Genomic DNA, 22130 nt, shown 5'->3' on the forward strand with positions numbered 1-22130 from the left:
ATTTTCGTCACCCTACTTTGAGGAATGAGTGAATTTCATCTTGTGTAACTGAGTTCCCAACTCCCAAATCAGAAAAGTCTCCAAAAAGGTAGGCATGTTGAGTTCGCAATATGGCCACTTTCACCCATACTAATCAAAGGACCGCCCTCAAAGGCAGGAGTTCCCAAAACACTTAGGATTGAGGTCATGTCATCTGTGGTCATTTAGGTGAGATGTAAGTCTCAAGTATCAACAGCGTTATACAAATAGACTAGTCATCTCGATGTCTGGTCTTATACAAACTCTTTGTATAGGACACCCCCGTTCGCATGTCTCTACATGAATGGTCAGGATCTACCATTTGTAGTAGTTCACAACACTTGTAAACCTCTACAAAGCGGGCCATATCCGTAATGTCACTAAGACCAAGTATCCCTCCTTAATCCTTATACTACAGACCTTTTTAGGTTATCACTTAAGGCATGATCCACTTGTATATCTCATATACATGCTTAAGTTTACATACAATAACCATGGAGCTTTGTTTATTAGATATGAGCAAATGCCAAATAAAATAACTCTTATTTTATTCATAACAAACTACGAGACTCTGGGAGAATTAGGACACCAATCCCAACACAGAAAGCTTAGAAGGCATTTCTTTTACCTAGAGGGCTAGCTTTCACACTCAACCGTTGAGAACATATCTACTCTTTTCTCACGGAGCCCTAACTCGACTAGCAGATGTAGCTATTTTCACCTCTATCCATGCATACACATACGCTTTTTTCAAGCAAGCTAGCATTGCCTTTTTTTTTATGCATTAAATAACTCCTTCTTTTTACAACTATTTTGCCTTTTTTTTTTTTAATACACCACACATTAGGTCCTTTTTTATCCACTTTGTCTAGTTTTGCTTTTAAAATGATTCAATTACTCTAAAGGCTAAAGGTGGGCTTTCAAGGTGACAAAGAAAATCAAGGAGGATAAAACTTTTCTAGGAAACTAGGATTCTTAAATGAACTCAAAACAAGACATTCAATTTTTCATGATATTGACAAGAATTTTTTTTTTTTTTAAATGAGGTCAAAATCTCATTTGAATTTTTTTTTTTTTTTTTTTTTGTATCTAAGGTCTCGAAAGCATACACCTAAAGGAATGCATCATCAACTTTTCATTGACTAGAAAGAAATGATTAAGCAAAAACAAAATGAATTGATTTTATTTGTTGTGTTTCATACATTCAAACAATCAAACATTCATACATTTGAAGCAAAAAATGTTGTTCAGAGTCACAAAAAATCTCTCTTTTTAATCATATTTTTATCATATCATCAAGAATCAAGGAGTATAAAGGAGCATCAAGAATCACAAAATTTTGAGATTCTACAAATTGTTGGGGTTGATGCTCTAAATTTCGTAGGGTCTTGTAGTTTGTAATTGTATTGTACAAACATTTTATTTATTTAATAAAATATGAGATGTTTTATTTTACATTTAGTAGCATTAAACCCAAAAACCAATAAACTAACATCCAAGGTTATCTTCTATAGTTTAAACATGTATGTAGAGACATACAGGTAGATCGTGTTTAAGTGATAACCTAAATGGTCTGTAGTAGATGGATGATACTGGATACCTTATCCTTGTGACACTACGAGTACGAGCCGCTTTGTAGATGTTATAATTGTTGTAAAGTGCTACAAATGATCTGATTCTAATCCATCAGATGACTATTTCCGTAACTCCACTCTCGACTACCAGTAGTTTTGGTTGCAGAATCTCGTGCAAGTTAGGTTGTGGTTGTATTGGCTGTAAGTGAAACGTAGGCACTTTAGGTATGTGTTGACCATGCACTCTCGCGGAATGGAATGTCGTATGTATGATAGAGGTGGTGTGGTGATTGACCTTAATGTTGTTATCCCCAAGGTTTAACAAATGAATACTTATGAAGCACGATTCATAAGACCTCGATCCATTTCATTTCCATATCCACCTTATGAGATCCACTATTGGCTTTCTTCGCATTGAACTTCTCGACTTCAATGTTCTCAATTGCATACTGGGAAGGATGGAACCATGGGAACGAATCTATAGGGCTATCACCTTCTTTGGCCAGATCTTCTAACCTTTTCACAATTACAGTTCACTACGCCCTTTACCTAGGTAGTGTGCTAGTACAATAAGGTAACCCAGTAGCATATGAGAGCCGAAAGCTCAATGAAACCAAAAAGCGTGGAGACATGTGAGAGGGGGTATTCTATGCAAAGGATTTTGTATAAGACCAGATCACAAAACAACTAATCTCATTATTTAACACCGTTCATAATAGAGACTTACATTTCACTAGGATAACCATAGGTGACATGACCTAAATCCTGAGTGAGTTGTGAACTCCTACCTATGAAGGCGATCTTTTGATTTGTATGGGTGAGAGTAGCTAGATTTCTGACTCAACAAGCCTACCATTTTGAGGATTCGTCTGATTGGGAAGCTGGGAACACAGATACACAAGACATAATTCACTCATTCCCCAAGGTAAGGGAAAGTAGATAAATTGCTCCCTTAAGGGCTGATTTTAGGGCTTGAACAATGTGGCGCCACACTCTCTTTTAGCCTGAGAGGGGTTTAGTCATAGTTGGACTATGATTTATCGTTCATTAGAGGGATCAATGGTACTTAAGGAGTTAGTGTAACTATAGGGGAAAAATGGTAATTTTGGCCCGGTACAGCTGTTAGTCTATAGTGGAGTGCCCAACAGTTACTGGATGTTGAATAATATAATTAAAAGAGTTTAATTAATTATTCAAGTACCATTGGAGCTTTAAGCTACAGGTCCATGAGGTCCCTTCTGTAGCTCAACAGGGATCAAATGAGAATCAATTTTGGATTAATTTGAATTGTTCAAATTAATTGAGGGAATTAATTATATGTGATATAATTAATTTAATTTAATTTAATTTAATTATATATGATATAATTACTATAATGTATTTGATACATTATAAAATAAAGTTTATTTGAGATGAAATGAATATTTAAAAATGATTCAAATATCAATTATATGAATTAGAATTATATAATTCATATAATTGAATTTAATATAAATAAAATTTATATTAAATGTCATTGGTGAGAAAATTGAAACTATAGGTTGTAATGTATTTGATACAATATAGAAACTATAGGTTATATGTTATATATTATATAAAATATAGTTTATGTATATATGTATATGAATATATATATAATTAAATTATTTTTAATTTAATTTAAATTTATTTACTTTTGAAATTAAGGGAGGGAAATAACCTCCCTCCCCTATTCTCACTCAACCACGTATTGTGGGAAGTGATGATCTTTTTCTTATTTGTTTTGGAAGATGAAAAAAGATAAAAAAAAATTTTGCAAAAAGAATTCCCAGAAATTTCTTTTTCATCCCAATCTCAAATCTCCTCTCATCTCATCTCTATTTCTCATTCCCTCTACAAAAAGTCAGAACCCACAAAACTCCTGGATTTTCATCCTAGAGAATACAAAGGAGACCAATTGGTGGTGGCCATTTGGGATAAATTAGGGTTTTGAGTTCGTGTTTTTTTTTTTTTTTTTTTTTTTGTAAAGAGGATAAACGTGAAGAAATCATTCTTCAAGGGTTAGTTTTCCATCTCCTTATTGTTCTTTTCTTTATTTCATAAATGCATGTTGTAAATGTTGATTAATGCATATTGTTTCTGTTGATTTTATAAAATTGAGAATTCTGTAAAAATTGGGATTTGGGTCCGATCCCCGTTAATAGAGATTTACATTTCACTAGGATGACTATAGGTGATATGACCTGAATCCTGAGTGAGTTGTGAACTCCTGCTTATGAGGCGGTCCTTTGATTTGTATGGGTGAGAGTGGCCACACTACCAACTCAACAAGTCTACTTTTTTGGAGATTCGTCTGACTAGGGAGCTGAGAACTCAGCTACACAAGATGGAATTCACTCCTTCCCTGATGCAGGGGTAAGTAGATAAATTGCTCCCTTAAGGGCTGATTCCGAATCTTGAACATAATGGTCACACCCTCTCCTAGCTCGAGAGGACTTGGTCATATTGGACTATGACTTATTGTTCATTAGAGAAAAGTGGTACTTATGGAGTTAGATGTAACTATAGGGGCAAAACGATATTTTGGCCCAGCTGTATTTACGAGAAATTTGTGAATGGTCATCACGTTGTTGATTGGTTATATCCAATGGACACATAAATTTATTTGTAGTGCGAAGAGTGCAGTTGTCGGTCTTTAATGGAGTACCGGTAGTTAACGGATGTTGGGCAATTTAATTAAGTAGTTTAATTATATACCCAAATATCGTTGGAGCTTCAATCTACAGGTCCATAAGGTCCCCATTGTAGCTCAACAAGGATTTATTATTTGGATTCATTTGAAGTGTTCAAATTAATTGAGGGAATTAATTATATATTATATAATTAATTATAATGTATTTGATACATTATGAGAGGAATTTGAATATGATTCAAATACCAATTATATGGCTAAGATTCATGTAATTAAATATAAATATGATTTATATTAAGAGGAATTAAAATATTTGGATATGATCCAAATATCATTTATATGGATGAGATTTATATAAATGTGATTTATATTAAATGTCATATATAGTTGAGAGAGAATAAAATCTATAGTTTATGTTGTATTTGATGCAATATACAACTATAGGCTATATGTTATATTTGATATAACATATAGTGTATATATATAATAAAGTAGTTATTATATATATATAATTTATTTGAAATTAATAAAAGGGAAGGAGTTATAACTCACTCCCCACATTCTCTCAAAGAAAACTAACAAGTGATAAAAGAAATTGAGGGAATCATATTCTTTATTGACTCACAATTACAGAGAAAAGTTATCTGAAAGAGAAAGGTTCTCTGAAGAAAACTTCCTTCTCATCCTCTCTTTCTCCTTCCCTCTTCCAATGATTCAAGCAAACCCACAACTCCTACTTGAATCCTTTAATCCCAAAAGAGAATACAAAGGGTTCTCGCTTGGTAGTGTCCATGTGTGAAGAATGAGTTCTGATCGTGGCTAATACGAAGGATTACTAGAAGAAAGGTTCTTCAAAGGTGAGGTTTCATGAAACCTGTTTTTCCTTGTAAAAGCATGTTGTAGTTTAACCTTGAATGCATATCTAATGTATGTTTACTTTAAAATTTGTATTCAATAATTAATGGAATTTAGACAATCTGTTTTCGCTCAAGGATCTCCTCAGGTCGAGATTCCTTCATGACTAACCATCAATACATACCATGAGGACATAGTCAAGACTCGCCAACAATGAGTCAATCATATAACCCAAAGAAATTTATCTAAAACTAAGAAAATAGGTAAAAATGTAGAAAAACTAAGAGGGCACTCCAAAGCTCGGGGTAAAACCTCTCTTCCTTCCAAAACCTTAAAATTAAGAAAATATATATAGTGGCGTGGCAACGCTACGATGACGTGAGTAGTATTGCATCTTTGTGGCCTTTGATTGCCATAGTATCGCATGCAACGTTGCGGCATTGGGGTTGAAATGCATGGTGGCAATGCGAATATGTGTGTTTCCCTTGCCTGATGCGTAACTGGTATGTGCAAGCGTACACGTCTAGTTTAGTATAGTTTAAAATAGTCAAGAGACCAAGCATCATCCTCCGAGAATTACTTATTTAATTCGACTAGCTATTAGGAAATCGTCTCAGCTTTATCTAGAGATTCGAAAATTAATTGTTTTGAAAACAATAATATAAAGAAAGCAAATAAACGTTCGATTTAGGAACTCATCTAGCTAAAAATCCTAGGGTATTCATCTCACTCTACAAAGTTTGTGGTTTCGAAGGATTTTCATTCAATAAATTTAATTATTTACTTGGGCTTCAAAGTCTATAATCTAAATTTCCTCTTTCGAGCTCAACCCTATCTAATGTCTAAATGTCAACCCTATTTTCATGCAATTGAAATTATTAGACATAGCATTAAGCTTCCTCATTATGAGCTTCTAACAATTTCTTATCATTCTATGCATAATAATTTCTTATCATTCTCGTGCATAATATATTGTTAGTTTAACATGCTAGTTTTGCTTCATAAATCTCTCTCTCAAGCATAATTAAAAACCCTAAATCAATGAGATGTGATCAAACATTCAATTGGAAAACCACAAACATGATAAAAAGTAAATATAACTCAATCAATTAAATTAATGAAAAATCATCCACAAACAATGTCAAAATCAATCAAAACATAGAACTAAGAATAATTTAGCAACTCATATCCAAAATTAAATCCCTAAACATGTTGTATGTTTTCATAGAAAAAGATAAAGCAAAGGAATAAGAAGTTTCCATTGATCTTGATCTGTCCCTGACACCATTCTCTCCATTGTCTTCTTAATTTCTTCCACTCAATCTCATCGTTACAACTCTCAAAAGTCCTTTGAGTAGCAACCCTTGGCCTCTGTCAAAAGCCCTAAGCGATCCCAAGTTGAATTCCCCTTTCAAATGACTGCAAAACTGCTATAAAATAGGAAAATCAATGTAGCATCGCGGTGCCAACTAAAAAATGTGTGTTGGAAAATTTCATAGCGTCGTCGGGCTGCACTGTAGTAGCCTATTCTGTGTTCAGCATTGTGCTTTCTTTTTTTGTGCTTTTTAAACCTCTTTTTACTTCTTCTTTTGCCCTAGGTCAAATTTTGACCTTCCTAAGGGGTATTGTCTTCTTTTTACATCATATTTGGTACATTTCGATCTAAGTGCTCGTTTCCTATAAAATAAATGAATAGAGCATCAAAGAATGTATTTTTGCAATAAAGCTAACTAAAATCTAAGCCTAAGAAAGCATTTTTCTAGTGTTTTTTAGCGACAGTGTTATGGTGTTGTCAATTATTCATGCTACTGTCTTGCGCACTGCACGGCACTGTAGCGCCTCTTTCAGGGGGCATTTTTGTCTTTTGCCCCTCTTTTAAGGTTGTTTGCTCTATTTTGACCTATTTTACACCTGAAACATCCCCAATAGTCTCTTTTGCTTGATTTCTTGTCTAATAGCACATTTAAACATTAAATACATAAGAACTAACCCAATTTAGGCCACTAAAGATAGCTCATTTAGGAGCTATCATATAGATTTTCATATTCGAATAAAATTATCATGATTGTAATAGTTTTGAAAGGATTCTCTACGAATTATGGCCAAACTCTCAGCGATTTTATCCCTAAAAAAATATTGAAGAAACCCTAGCCTTGGAGGCTATAAAATGGGCATGAAGCCAAGGACTTAAGACATGAAGGATTCATTAATTTCACTTAACGTATAATATTGTAGATCTCCTTTCTGATATTGCATAATACTATAAATCTCCTTTCTGATACTGGCAGCTCGAGATGCTGGGAAGAACTTTTCCGAAAACTGCCTCTGCAACTTCTCCCAGGATGTGATGCTCCCAGGTGATAGGATGTAGAGCCACTCCTTTGCATCGTCCTTCAATAAGAAGGGGAATGCCTCATATTAATCTGCTCTTGAGATCCCGTTTGGTCTCATACTATCGCACACCACATAAAATTCCTTCAAATGCTTGCGTGGATATTCACCCAACAGACAAGAAAAAGAAGGGAGTAAATGAATTAACCTAGACTTGAGTTCCAAATTACCTATCGTTTCTTGATAGGCAATACATAGGGGCTGCTGAGTGAAATCAGGTGTTGTATGCTCCCTAAGCGTCTTTTCACGTTCAGCCATGATTGGTGAATTTTCAGGAACATTTTCTTCTCCAAACGTGTCTTCAAAATGAATATTTCTTTCAAGCACAGCTTGCTAGACCTCTTTCTCCTGATTCTTCGCTCTTCCTTGGAAATTACTGCAAAATATAACTGTCTAGAGCCCTTGGGAGTGTGGGTCATGCACCAAAAGAGAAAATTGATTAGCAAGAAAGGCATTACAAGCCTAAAAAATCAATAAATATGTTGGCTCCCAGGCAACGACGCCAATTTGGCTGGATGAAATCTTATTGATGTCACTCCCAAAAGATTGCCACACAAATAATTATAATTCACTGGATGAACTATAAACTAATTGGTAGTATAAGTGGCAAGTCTAGGGGCGATCCACTAAGAGTCGATTTGGATTTCTCAAGTTTGAAGCTTATAGGATGTAACCAAGGGGGGTTTTGTGAAAATCATAAATTGCGCGAAAATTAAAATGCACGGCGTAACCTGAGAGAATTTTGTGTAAAAGTATCAATTGAAACAAAATATTTAGCTTGGGTCAATCTAGTTTATACCATTCATTTTCAATTGTATCATATACTTATTCAAAAGATCAATGCGAGAATATTCCAATTTAAACTTAGACTACTCGTTTGGAATCCTAATCGGTAGTTCGTAAAATCAAGTTAATTCAAAGAAAAGCGAGAATCCTCAACTAATCAACAAATCAATAGGTATTAAAATTAAGGGAAACGCTAAGTAAAACAATCGATTTCCATCGTCTAATCAATTATTTGAGCGAGAATTATCTAGGTTAGAAAGTAATGCTTATTAAATGGAATCCCAATTTAACTTCACAAACTTTACTTAACCCTTGCTTCTAAGTGATTACTACCTAACGATTACAAATTGGGGCCAATTAAAGCAATCAATTATATAAACATAGTTAATTTGTCAAATTATTCCATACAAGATGATTAAAGATAAAATTCAAGATAAAATTCATAAAATTCAGAATAATCTCAACCAAGTACAACAAAAGTCTCAAGAACGAAACGGAATGAAAATAAACTACGAAACTCATGCTAAGTACTTACCCTTTAGCCATAAATCATCTTCTAAATTTAATCCTCAAGTTCTGTGGTACTCAAAGGAGCAAGAAAAATCAATAATCTGGTCAAGGGAGAGGAAAAAATTGAGTAAAAACAGAGTGGCGGTTGTGTGTTTTGGTGTGTGTAACCTAAGCTCGAACTTACGTGTATTTATAGAAGTTGCCACAGCGTTGCAACGCTACCTTGTCTCCGTGCGTCCGCCTTCATGTTTGCAGCATTGCAACGCTGCCCCTGTTCTTCACGGAATGGTTGGCTACTGCCTTTCAGCATCGCGCAACACTCAATTCAAGCGTTGCAACACTTCGACTGGGCAAAATTAAGTAATTTCTTGGCCTATTTCTCAATTTGTGCAATTTAGCTCATATCTTGGCCATCTTAACGTCTTTTTGTCTTGAACGCTTCATTCAACCTCTTGTACACTCGAATCCTACAAAACCATCAATTTAAACACATTAATTAGCTTAACAATCTCGAATTAAACAAAGGAAGATAGCATATTTTCGGTGCTATCACATTTTAACCTTGAATTTCCAACCTCCAATTCTAATTTCTCTATATTTTCTTCTTCCCAACATTAACTTCTTGTAGTTATTTATTTATTTACATTTGAACTTCATTTTGGCAAGTAATGAGTGGCTAAGGTAAGTCTTCCCTAGCTTAGGGTTAGGATGAAATTCATTTTGACTTGGTTTTGAGACTTGTAACTAATGGTTTATTGCTAATTTTCTATGGATTCTTGATATATTTCATCTTCTATGCTTAGGAATCACATATAGCATGATCACCCATTGTCTTTTCTTTGCTTTTCTAGAGAGGAATGGGTCTAGTTGTATTAATTTCAATAGGCCATAGATTAGAGCAAACTTGTATGTAAATTTTAGGTTGTTTAGGATAACCCTTTTGCTACATTGTATGACTAAACATTAAAGGATCAAGTCGTTAGTAGTTAGGGCTACCAGAGATTGCTAATGAACTTAGGTAGACTACCTAGGCTTAATGCAGTGTTTAATTGATTAGGCCTCTATCAGAACTAGTTAATTAAGCATTTAGACTAATAAAGTAATTGATTAGTTCAATAAGGCGCTATTTTTCATCTCAAAGTCAAGCAAACGAACCAAGAATAAAATTAAGCATGCAAGTAATCCTTTGAATTCGATAAGCAACCAAGCAAATGAATGAATTTTGAATCCCTAAGTTAGGTCTTTTAATCAATGTAATTTCCATTTAAATTAATATTTACTTTCATGTTATTTAATTTCATTGCAATCAAAACAATCTCATAAACTCTCTTTTGCTCATCGTATTCATTAATTAGCTTTAATATTTCAAGGTTCCCTGTGGAGATGACCTATTCCCACTAGCCTACAAGCTTTTGAGAGTGGTTTATAAATTTATTTGTTTGGGGTCTTGAAATGCCTTGAACATATATCAAATCTCAGATTCACTCTCTTAATGAACTCTCTTAGTTCTATTGATTTTCTCATGATTATAGGATATTTATAGGAACATATTCCTGTAACTAAATAACTGTTTTACTAAGAGTTACTAATTTAATTCACACCATTTACAAAGTGATTAATCTTTCAAATATCTTCATCTTCCTTTATTTTATTTTTAGTATGTCATTCTCTCTATTTATTGCTTTCTTCTATTTCATTATGAGCTAAACCTTCCTTTGGGATTCAATTATATAAGTACCTCAAGGGAGAAGAATAAGCCTTTATGCACAAAAAGTTGTTTTGCTCCTTTAATAACATGGTTTGCTTTTATTGAGTTAATACCATTATTAGTTTAAAATAATTGCATAGATTATTATACAAAAGTTGAGTGTAATACCGAAAGGGTTAGGTGAAACTTGGTTTTCATAAAATAAAACTAGGAAAAGATATAAGACTTTTTTTTCACCCTCGACATTGGACAAAACCTTTAGGACTTTGGAATGTGTTTTATTCATCTAAGTTCTCATTAATCATAGATATATAGGTTTAATGACTTAGACTCCTAAAGATATTTCATAGAAGGTCAAACAGGTGTTTCATTCATTCCAGCATGCTAAAGTTTGAGTCGAAATTGCAACTACATGAGAGGTGACATTCTCTAACTACCCCCCCCCCCCTTTTTCATTATCTATAGTCTGTTTTCATATACACAACTAACTCCCTCTGTTTTGTCAGTTGCTTCATAATTGCATTCTTGAGGAAAGTCATATTCATCTTAGAAATTTTACTACATTTGTTCCCTTGAGTACGATATCTAGAGTACTTCATGTATTACTTGCTGATAATGTGCACTTGCACTGAGAATAAATACCATACTTTCACAGGGTTACACAGTTCAGGGCTACATCTTGGTTGCTCATCATCCATGACTGGTTGGGTCCTAATTTTGTTTATCCACAATGGTTTGTGTTTGATTCAAGGATTTTGGAGATTTTAGTGTATTGTCCAGTAGGATTCGGTAGCTCTTAACTTGTTTATTGAAGGTTCAAACAGTTGTTGGAGGAATGGAGGTGGTTTTGGATCAAAAGAAAGTCTGGGTAAGCTTTTTAAGGACGTTTAAAGTGAGTTTACATTGTGTTTCTGGGTTTCTCAATTTGTGAAACTAATTTAAGTTTAGGGTCAGAACTCTGATTCAAGATTCCTTCGAGTAAAAAAAGAGATCAATTTACTTGGATATTAATATTTGGGCATGATTTCAAGGTAAGTGACACTACTACTAAAATTAAAATTGATATGATAATATTGTCGACTTACCATCTTAATTGTCTATGTTAACTATGCATGACTTCTTACATATTTAATTATGATGATTTATGAATGATCGTCATGTATAGTATTTTAGCATGCCTCGTGATTTTATGTTATTTTATATAGGACCTCATACATGTGTATGTTCATGAAATTAAAAACTGATGAGTCTTATGTCTGGAATGGAAAAGTTCTAGACTAGTTTAGCTAAGTTTTATGCTTCGAATAGCAAAGTTATAACGTTGATTGGCTAAGTTTTAAGGCTAAAATGGCAAAGTTCTAGCCCTAGACTGGCTAAGTTTGATGCCTAGATTGACAATGTAATAATATAGAGCGGCTAACATTATGGTCGAGTTTGAAGTTTTAGGCTCCACTAATTAAAAGATTTTTCAAACTCATGATTGCATAGCTTAACTCCAGTAGTGGAGTCATTTATTGGTTCATATTTTTAATACTCAGTCTTTTTTCTTAACATTTTTAGGACAATACCAAGAATGTATCGAGCATTTAATGAGGTGATCTATTGAAGGTATCACAAGACTAGTGTCATTGTTTTCGCTTGTTTTTATGTTTTAGAAGAGTTTGGTATTTTGACTTAAATTCTCATTATTTTCATTGCATTAACAATTAAAAGGATCTCAAACTAAAATTTGTTTTGGCATTCATTAAATCGTGTTAGCAATGTTTTGGTAACTTTACTTCTAAACTTATTTATTTTGAAGGAGATGGTCAATTAGTTTTAACTTTTGCAATTATATGCATGTTGTTATGACCCCTATTAGAAATCATCGAAAGTTGGGAAGTTATAACGTGGGACCTCGTTATTGCAAGTTGCATGTTAGTTTAATTTAGTACCAATTACCTTCCTATTAGTATATATTGGTTTATGTGTCTCTCAGTTTATGTACAATTGGGTACATATATATCAGTTTATGTGTCTCTGGATACATCTCAAGTTGTGTGCACTTTGCGTACATCTTAATTCTTTACTCCTAATTTTAAATATCGAGAAAATATTATTTAAGATTTTAAAATTGTCATTTTTAAAATTGCATGCATGTAGCGATGATCCAGTTAGAGAAGGGAATAAGAGACTATTGTTTCCGAAAACTTACTAGCTAATGAAGTAAATGTCTATTGAAACTTAGAATGGAAATTGGAAAAAGCAAGTTGTTGGTTCTGAATTGAAGAATTATTCAGAAAACATGTCAAGGTACTTGGATTATATCCATTCTCTTATGTTGAAAAGGGCTCTAGCTTAGTTAAAAGTAGTGTGCACAGATGCTAAAAAAAATGATCAATTTCTCATTAAAATGCTAAAAAAAATGATCAATTTCTCATTAACTTCAAAGGAAACTCTTCAATCCTATTTATCAGTTGAAAACAGAAATTACAACCTCGCTTTACCCATTTAACCGAAGCGTAAAAGAAAATTAACAGAAGCTAATAAAGAAATACAATACTAACCATTACCAAGAGGTAATTGGTTAAACAAAAATAGTAAAAATAACTTACTAAATGAGTCTTTAAAAGAAGAGCTAAAAAATAGTGCTTTTTCTCAATCTTTCTCTTTTCTTCTTTTCCTCTTTTTTCTCTATTGTTTTTCTCATCCGTCTGCTTTTTGTTTTTTCCATTTCTTCCCTCTTTTCTTGTTTAGTTCGTACAGACACTAAATCGACCAAAATCGTGGATGATTAGTCGACATCACTAACCTCCCATAATTGCTAAAAATTGATCGATCAAAACTAGCATGTTGTTGTTGATGTCGATGTTAGTAAAAAAATTGACACTGATCGATCGATGAACACCTCAATCTCACTTGTAGAGTGAGGGGAAAAAGGGAATAGTAAAAGAAAATTTTTGTCACTTTGAAAGATAAGGAGACTGATATACTAAGATTCAAAATACACAAGTATGCTTTGTTATATAATTGTGTTGTGTGTTTGCCTTTGAATTTGGTAAAAAAAAATAATAATAAATAAAAGTCTTGTTAAATTTTGAAATTTTAGACCTTGGTTTGTGTTGATTGAAAGGATCTATAGAAGACTTTGGTTGTAAAACTCAACTTAAGCATGTGAATCTTTGTTTTTCAAAATAGAAGAATGAACAAGAAAAATCAAAATGTTTGAAAAGTGTTTCGATAACCTTCTTTCAAAGTTTTATAGAGAAGTTGAGAGCGAAATCTTTCAAAGTAGTTGCTATTACAATAATTATGCATTATAAATTATCGTACTTAACCATTGAGCTTTATAAGTGAAGAGGTAGTTGTTACTTGTTAATTAGCAGAGTTTGAGAGATTTGATTTTGGACGTAACTTAGAACAAGAAACTAATGAAATTATCAATTTTGAATTGAAAAGGATGAGTAATCTAACTTGAAGTTAACAAGAAGTTATACTGGTGTTAAAGAAAGGTAGGTTAGATCTTGCAAAATCACTACTAGTAAAAGAGGTGAACATGAGTTGAGAGCAAAACTCTCATTTCTAATATGTGTAATATTTTCAAGTTTTGAGTGAGTTTACTTTTAGCGTTGACAACGGGTAGGGTCGAGGCCAGGGCGGGGCGGACGACTCCCTATCCCCCATTTCTACTCCCGTCCCTGCCAATTGAAGGCAGGGACAGGGATTCTCCATCGAGAAAATGGGTCCTGCGTTTATATATATATGTTAAATAAATAAAAAATTTATTGGGGACGATGCAATCCGGTTAGGATCCTTGGTTTTTGAGTTATTAAATTGTTTCTGTTTTAATTATGAGCTATTAATTATTATTATTATTATTATTTTGGTGTGAATTGAAGGGAAAGAGTCGGTTATTGGACTTGTCAGACCCCGTTGGGTTAATTTTTGGGCTTAATTTGGCCTAAGGAGGCCGAAGGGGAACTTTGACCCAAGTTAAAGTCAAACTAGGGTTTTGGGTTTAAAGAAAAAAAACTTTTTTTTTTTTGTTTTTGTTTTTTTTGAAAAAGGTCCGCAACGCGCCCCCCCCTCCCCCCCATTGCTCCTCTCTCGATAACCCTTACTCTCGGCAACTCCTTCAACTATCGCCGCCTCGACCAGCCACCTTCTTCCACCGCACGCTCAGTCGCCGGTCGCCGCTGGTAAGCCGCCGTTCTTTCTCTCTCTTCAGCCTCATACCCACGAACGAAGCCGTCGACCGCCGCGGCGCTTTTCGTCACGGTTGGCGTCGACGCCGCCGCCACTTGGTCGTCGGGTTCGCCGGCCTGCACCGATCAGTAGAATATCTGTTGCTGTTTGGTGGCTATTTTCAATAAATTTTCCTATCCTTGCTGTTTCGAGATTAGAATCGGCCGTTGGAGGAGATCGTGGCTGCTGTCCCGCGAGTTTAGGGACATTTGTTGATCCGTTTGGTAAGCACTAAAGTTTCGGTAGTGGAATTACGTTGTTTATGAGTTGTTTCTGAATGTTGGAGGTTGGGTTTAACCTTGATGTGAACCTCAATCATGGAATGACATAGGGTTCTTATAGAGTGGCTTTAGTAGAGTTAAAAGTAGCCCAAGTCACGAATACAAAAACTTCGACAGAGTTTTCATACGTCCCAATGTCTCACCTTGGAGAAAACCAGTTTTGAGAGTCGAAGTTCGACTTTTTTAGGTAATTTTGAGAGTCTAAGTGACACTTGGACACTTGTAGTAGTGTCAGTATAGATGTTGGTCTCTAGCCCCTAAATACTTTATGATTGGGTTCAACTCATTACTAGGATTTGGTGGTAGTTTCGGATCAAGGGACGACGTTGGACCGGGGCTTCCAAAAGGCAAGAAAAAATTATTTTGTTCTGAGGGTTATTTCTATGTTTTGTTAAGGTTTCATTGTTTTTAAAATTTTTGGGATCCCAAATTGAAACGCTATTTAGAATCGTTTCTGAATGTATAATGTATTTCAATCTTTCTTTTATTATTTGAGTTAAAAAAATATCAGGAGTAATGCCTTCAGTTAAAAGGTCCTCAGTAGTTGGGTTTTTACATTAATTTATCAAAATTACAAACGTAAAATGAAAAACCCCAATGCATTCTTAAGGTTTTTGCACAACGGTCGTACTTTGTAGCTTTTTCTTTGTAAAACTATTTCTTGTTTTCAACCCTTGCAACTCAAGATTTTGCTCGCAGCGATATGTGCTACAATTTTTTTTATTCTTCATTCGCAGAGGCGTGGTGATGGATACTGATGGGGTTTTTGATGACACTTCTCGCCGAATTCAAGTCCGGTTTATCACCAAACTTAAGGCTCCTTTCAAAGTTCCGGCAAATGCCATTGCCATTCCCTCTAGCCTAACCAGACTGGGTCTTTCCACTATTGTTAACAATCTTCTTTCAGCTGGTATGCTCTCTGATCATCTCTACGATGTCTTCTGGTTATTTGATGTTTGGCTGGAACCATGCTTCTGAGCTTCATATGAACCTTTTTTAAATTAAAATTATTTGATAGGGAATCCTGAGTGGAAAGAAGAACCATTTGATTTTCTAATTGATGGCGAGCTTGTCAGAATGTCGCTAGAGAAATTCCTTCTTGCCAAGGGCATCTCAGCAGTAAGATTTTAATTTGGGCGACTTGTATTTTTTCTTTTTTCTTTTTTTTTAATCAATGCTCAGCACCAAACCTGTGGTTAAAGAAAATGAGAAACTCTTGAACCCTTGAAATATACAGTTTGTTTAGATTGAATTTTGTTAGTTGAAGATCTTATCTGTTATTTTGGCATAAAATAGGAAAAAACATTGGAAATTGAGTACTTAAAGGCTGTTGCCCCACGAAGGGAGGAAGAGCCTTCTGTTCATGATGATTGGGTCAGTGCAGTTGATGGGTCTTGTCCTGGGTAAGCATTTGAATGCAACGTCTACTTTGTTATCTTGTAGTCATCTATGATTCTTATTATCACTTTCACATCTCTCTCTCTCTCTCTCTCTCTCTCTCACACACACACACACACACACACACACATGTTTTAAAAACTCCTACAAGTTCTAAAGATTTAGCGTTCACACCTTGTCACTCATAATGATCAATGACAATAAAGCTTTTTCTATCTAAGCCGGTGTATGCTATAGCTGCGTGTAGCACAATATAGTGTAGTTTGATGAATGTGCATACTTGCAGTTAGTGTTGTATTTTCTTTTCTTAGTAATAACAGCTTAGATGCACATCATTAACTGTTGCTGCTCTGTCAGTACAATAATTAGTTGTAGTCATGTCTTATTGAAAGAAGTAATTTAATTTTTATATATATACATACTTACATACATACAATTTGAACTTGAATTCACTTGTATTTTGCAGGTTCATTTTGACAGGTTGTTATGATGGCTTAGGAAGGTAATCTGTAGTTTTTTGTAATATAGTTTTTAGTACTTGAAGGAGCCCATGAGTTATTGCCTTAACTTCTATTATTGTTCCTTAGGGTGTGGGAGCCTGCAGGATTGTGTACACATATTCTTGAAGGTCATAGTGATGCCATATCTTCTGTCTGTACTGTGAACCCTGAAGGTAATACTACAATTAATAGCTTTGACATCGAACAATGCTTTGCCTGTTGTTTTAGCTGATTATTATTTTTTATATCAAATTATTAATTATTTCATGTATGCAATGTTTGAAGAGGATAAAAGCGGCCTTGAGGCTTTTCCTCCTAAAGAGGCAAGGCGTAAGCCTTGAGGCACATAAGGTGGTATAAAGCGTAAGCCTCAAATACTGAATTAAAATCATTTTACAAATACTAAATTGGTTGGTATGACCAAGTACTGTAAATCATGTTAGTCGTATAAAAGTGAAAAAATTCACCCCCACAATTTTTACTTAATCAATCATCCTAAAAGGACGTCTTTATCATCACCACTACTACCATTAATCGAATTGATTTATACTAAAAAAAAATTTCCTTCAATGTTTTTAAAGTCACAACATTAAAAGTAGTCCTAGTTCAAATTGTCACAACTCGAACTTTAATATTTTTGAAGAATGAGGAAAATCACTATTATTTTCTAATCACTGGACGATGAGTAGAGATATTAAGCCTGATTGCATTTTCACAAAGACGTAACCCTTGGTCTATGAGAGGCATAAACCTCTTATGATTCAATTCAACGAAGGTGCAAGTCTTGATGCTAAAACGTAGAGCGTTGCTTCGTGGCAAGCCTCAAGGCATAAGCCTCAATAGCTTTTTAAAACATTGCATGTAAGCCCTTGCTACTATTTTCTATATCAAATCATCACTATATTTATTCGATTTCTACTTCTTCCAATGGCAGGATAGCCTTTATTTTTAGTTGATAACAATGGCTTATTGATGTTTAAAGTAAATAGCATTTTAACGAATTAGAATATTATATGCTAACATGAAAATTTTGAATTAGTCCTGTGTTTGAGAAATTTGTTGTACATGCTGAAGTGCTTCCATGTTCCAAGGCTAATCTTTAACACAAGTTTTCTTCACTGAAAGTGCTAGGAAATCCTTATTTTCTTGTGCAAGCGGTGCTCCTCTCCATATATTATGAAGATCTTTTCCATTTTAGAAACTCAGTCATTGGGTTTTAGACCTTGTGGCCATATAAACTATCTATGATTGGCCATTAAAATATTAATCTTCTAATTTATATTTTATTATTTTACTGAAATTTTATTTTTTAATTCAAGTTCGAATTTCCAATTGATATTTTAATTTCCAATTTATATTCCACTTTCTAGTCTCTATGGTTTATTAACCTTTGACCATGCTCATATAGAAGCAACTAATGTCACTCTTGCCACTGCTTCAAAGGATCGAACACTCAGGCTGTGGAAGGTAACTTTGGAAAAGTACAGGTTTAAAGTTGTACTGATCTAATTGATAATCTAACAAAACAATCTTTCTTGTTTCCATTTGAAGTATTCAAAAGACGATCGAGTTAGCATCCCTACCAAAATAAGGCCATTCAAAATCTTGAAGGGACATAGATTATCTGTACAAAGTGTTGCATCACAGAAATCTGGAGACCTGGTATGATCTCATTTGTATGGCTCTATTGTGTAAATCTGTTCAAGTAAAAAGGTGAAAGCAACAGCTATCAGCTCACAACTTTAGCTCATATTACTTTGAAATTTTTAATTTGTGATGTAGATCTGTTCAGGTTCTTGGGATTGCACAATCAAATTATGGCGGACAGATGAGCATCATTCTGAAGGCGATGTCTCCATTAAGAAGAGAAAAAAGAATGACCAGGCTGAAGAATCTCAGTTAGAGGTAAAACGTTGTTTTTCTTCTTTTTTTAGTTAGTTGGATCTACATCATGTTATAAGACTTGGTATTAGTTTACCACGGGAGAACATTACTGTGAAGCTCCAATTTCAAGAGGATTATGGAAAATGCAGATTATGGTTATGAAACCAAGCAAAAGGAATGCCTCCAGCCAGAACTAGTTAAATATTTGTTTTCGTTGAATGATTATAGAAGTCACTCTATAATGGAGCTTATGTCTAGGGACTCCGGATTAAATTAATGTATACAAATATATCTAACAGGAGGACTCTGTTGCTACACTTGCTGGCCATTCACAATGTGTATCGTCAGTTGCATGGCCAAAGCATGAAGAAATTTATTCAGTATCATGGGACCATTCTGTAAGAAAATGGGATGTCGAGACAGGCAATGTTTTGTTTAATCATGTAGGTCTCCAAACTCTCTCTATGTTTCTCTTTGTGCAAGTATTTTTTTAAGTAAAATTTAGTTTATTATTATTATCTTTTGTTTTGTTTTGTTTTGTGTTTGTTTTTGTTTTTGTTTTTGTTTTGTTTTGTTTTTTTTTTCTTTTTTGTGTTTTAAATGCATGAGGTGGGCATGAATTTTCTTTAGAAATCAACTATTATGGAAGTGTGGTCTCCAAAGCTTGATGATCTCTTTAGGGAAATACATTATACATTAAACAGGTGTAGAGTTGTTAGGACATGTTTGGAAGGATATGTTTGGGAGTAATTTTGAAATAGTTAAAAATTACTTTTATCATACCATCAAAATTGTTTTTGTATGATTGAAAGTATGTTTTGGAGTGAGTTGAACAGGACAAAAGTAATTTTAACCATTCAAAAGGCTTTGATAGATTGAAACTATTAGCAATAGTGAAGGGAAAGATATTTGACAATTGAAAATATCCCTTTTATGAGCATGTTAGTGGTTTTTACATACCCATTGTGAAGCAGCAGGTGAAGGTCCTTTAGTAATTTTGTAACAATTTAGCTAAGGTTCCCCTTCTCTGAATGAACTACCTTGTCTCTATCTTAATGAAAGATGAATCCACTCATAAAAGAACAAAAAATTGTCACTACTGGCAGTTATGTGGTAAGGCACTCAACTGCCTCGACATTGGAGGTGAAGGTTCCGCTCTCATTGCTGCTGGTGGCTCAGACCCGACCGTTAGGATATGGGATCCTCGTAAGCCAGGTAAACAGGAAATGGGCTGCAAAGAGATTTCACTCTAAAACACTTATGTTTCTAATGCTATGATTTTTGTATAGGAACTTCTAGTCCCATCTTTCAATTCTCATCCCATACTTCCTGGGTTTCGGCTTGCAAGTGGCACAATAAATCTTGGTTCCATTTGCTCTCTGCATCGTATGATGGGAAAGTTATGCTGTGGGATCTTCGAACTGCGGTACTCAAATATTATTCTGTGCTCTCTATTGTTTGGTTTGAATTAAATGCATTGACCTAATAAAAAAATTGTGTTTTGTTCATCTTGCAGTGGCCTTTAGCGGTAATTGACTCTCACAAAGAGAAGGTACAGCTGTTTAATTCCTTCCTCAGGAATGTAGCCTTTGCCCTGTACAATCTCGTTTCATTGGTGATGTTTTGCAAATTTCAGGTGCTATCTGCTGATTGGTGGAAAGATGACAGTGTTATCAGTGGCGGGGCAGACTCTAAACTGCGCATTTCGTTGGGAATTTATGTTTCGTAAGGTAGAAGAAGCTAAAGCAATGGTGGTAAAGATATCAATTTACCACAAAATGACTGTCCTGATTTTTACTGATAAAATGACTGCCCCTTTGTTGCTTCAAGTTTTTCTCAGGACTCTCTTCTTTCCAGTGTTGGGTAGAGCTGTATCAGAGGGAAATAGAAAAGGTAAATTGCTTATTTTTAAATAGGCTGAGTGAGTGGAAATTGAGACTGGTTAGGCTTTAATATTTATATTTCATTCCTTTGTTTTTTTTAGTTTACCCAATAACTACTGGAATCATGATACAAATTTCTCTATTGCATTTTGTATGAGAAGGTAAGGTATCTAACAATCTTGGTTAAATACACGATTGATATTTTAATCATTTAGTCTTTTGGTCTTCATTCTTTCAAAGTTTTCAAAATTATGTTAGATGTATTAAAATTTTTCAACTTGGAACATAAAAGATTTGTTAAAGTAATAAAAAAATTGATCTATTATTTTATTAGCATATGTGAGGAACATTGTCTCTTGGATGTTTACAACTTATACATGATATTCCATTGTCAATTAGCAATATTTAACATAATGCATTTCTTTTCAAATTACTTACCGTCTAAATAAGTTAAATGAAATAATAATTTAATGTGAAATTAGATTTATATTTCATTAATTTGAATAAATAAAATTAATATAAAAAAATAATATTAAATAAATATAACTCTATCAACTTTAAGATTAGAGATTTGACTTCTATTTCATATAATGTCAAAATATCTGTTCGTATAGATACACATACTATCATTAAAAACTATTAATGATTTATAGGCCACTTTTATTATTAAATGTTCAACGATTGATGGAAATAAAAATAGTTAACAAATAAGAAATGATCCGTAAGATAAATTTATTACTAATTAGACCATGTTAATCAACACTGAACATAAAAATTGTTTATCAATAGTATATTAATTTTTTTTCTTTTCTTTTGTGGTAGATGTAGAAATGATCTATGAGTTAACCTAAAGTTTGAACGATTAATGATTCATTATACTTGTCGATTAAATTAATTTTCACAATAAACTTTTAATTTCATCAAATTACACATCAAACTTAGATTATAGATTATTATGGTAAATTTGCATTTGAAATTCCATTAACAGTAGTACTTTTACCTACATTAAATAAATTGTGAACCATGTGTATACATCTGATAAGAATTTAAAGAAAATCGATTTCTTGTTGAGATCTGTAAATTTTGGGAAAATTATTCCATGATTTATTGAAATTAATAAGTTTATGGAAACTTTCACATTGTTTTTTTAAATAAAAAATAAAAATAAAAATTTATGGATGGATGGTAAAATTTCTAACACTTACCTAGGTTTTAGGTTCAAATTTGATAAAATTGAAAGCTTAGAGTAAAATTTGATTCAAATTAACGAGCTTAAGGGTTGAACTTGAATTTTTTTTTTTTCCTAAATAATTGCTTTGTTTTTTATTAGAGAAAAACTTTGGTGTTCCTTTGGGTGCATCTATCTTGGTGCATTCCATATATGGTCTAACCAAATGCTGTTACTGGTATTTTTATTTTGTAAAATAAGTTTTTTTTCTAATTTTTT

At 33.6% G+C, this 22130-nt stretch overlaps 1 protein-coding gene across 4 annotated transcripts; it reads left to right on the forward strand.

The window, feature by feature from the left end:
- The first annotated feature begins 14586 nt into the window (after positions 1-14586).
- LOC120068143 (ribosome biogenesis protein WDR12 homolog) lies at positions 14587-20912 on the forward strand. 4 transcript variants are annotated; one of them, XR_005479107.1, is made up of 16 exons: positions 14587-14961; positions 15756-15928; positions 16037-16137; positions 16315-16421; positions 16883-16918; positions 17004-17089; positions 18325-18383; positions 18468-18578; positions 18699-18821; positions 19100-19243; positions 19907-20015; positions 20090-20226; positions 20317-20352; positions 20437-20530; positions 20631-20693; positions 20785-20912. XR_005479107.1 is itself a non-coding variant. In XM_039019847.1 (15 exons), the coding sequence occupies exons 2-14, from the start codon at positions 15766-15768 to the stop codon at positions 20527-20529; spliced, it is 1305 nt and encodes a 434-aa protein (XP_038875775.1). In that variant the 5' UTR covers positions 14587-14961; positions 15756-15765; the 3' UTR covers position 20530; positions 20631-20912. The 4 variants fall into 4 exon arrangements, 2 of the variants coding, with proteins under 2 accessions (XP_038875775.1, XP_038875785.1); XR_005479110.1 differs by having other exon boundaries at positions 20641-20693; XM_039019847.1 differs by having other exon boundaries at positions 20631-20912.
- Positions 20913-22130: the final 1218 nt, after the last annotated feature.

The sequence above is a fragment of the Benincasa hispida genome, chromosome 1 (assembly GCF_009727055.1).
Source record: "Benincasa hispida cultivar B227 chromosome 1, ASM972705v1, whole genome shotgun sequence".
Classification (NCBI taxonomy): domain Eukaryota; kingdom Viridiplantae; phylum Streptophyta; class Magnoliopsida; order Cucurbitales; family Cucurbitaceae; genus Benincasa; species Benincasa hispida.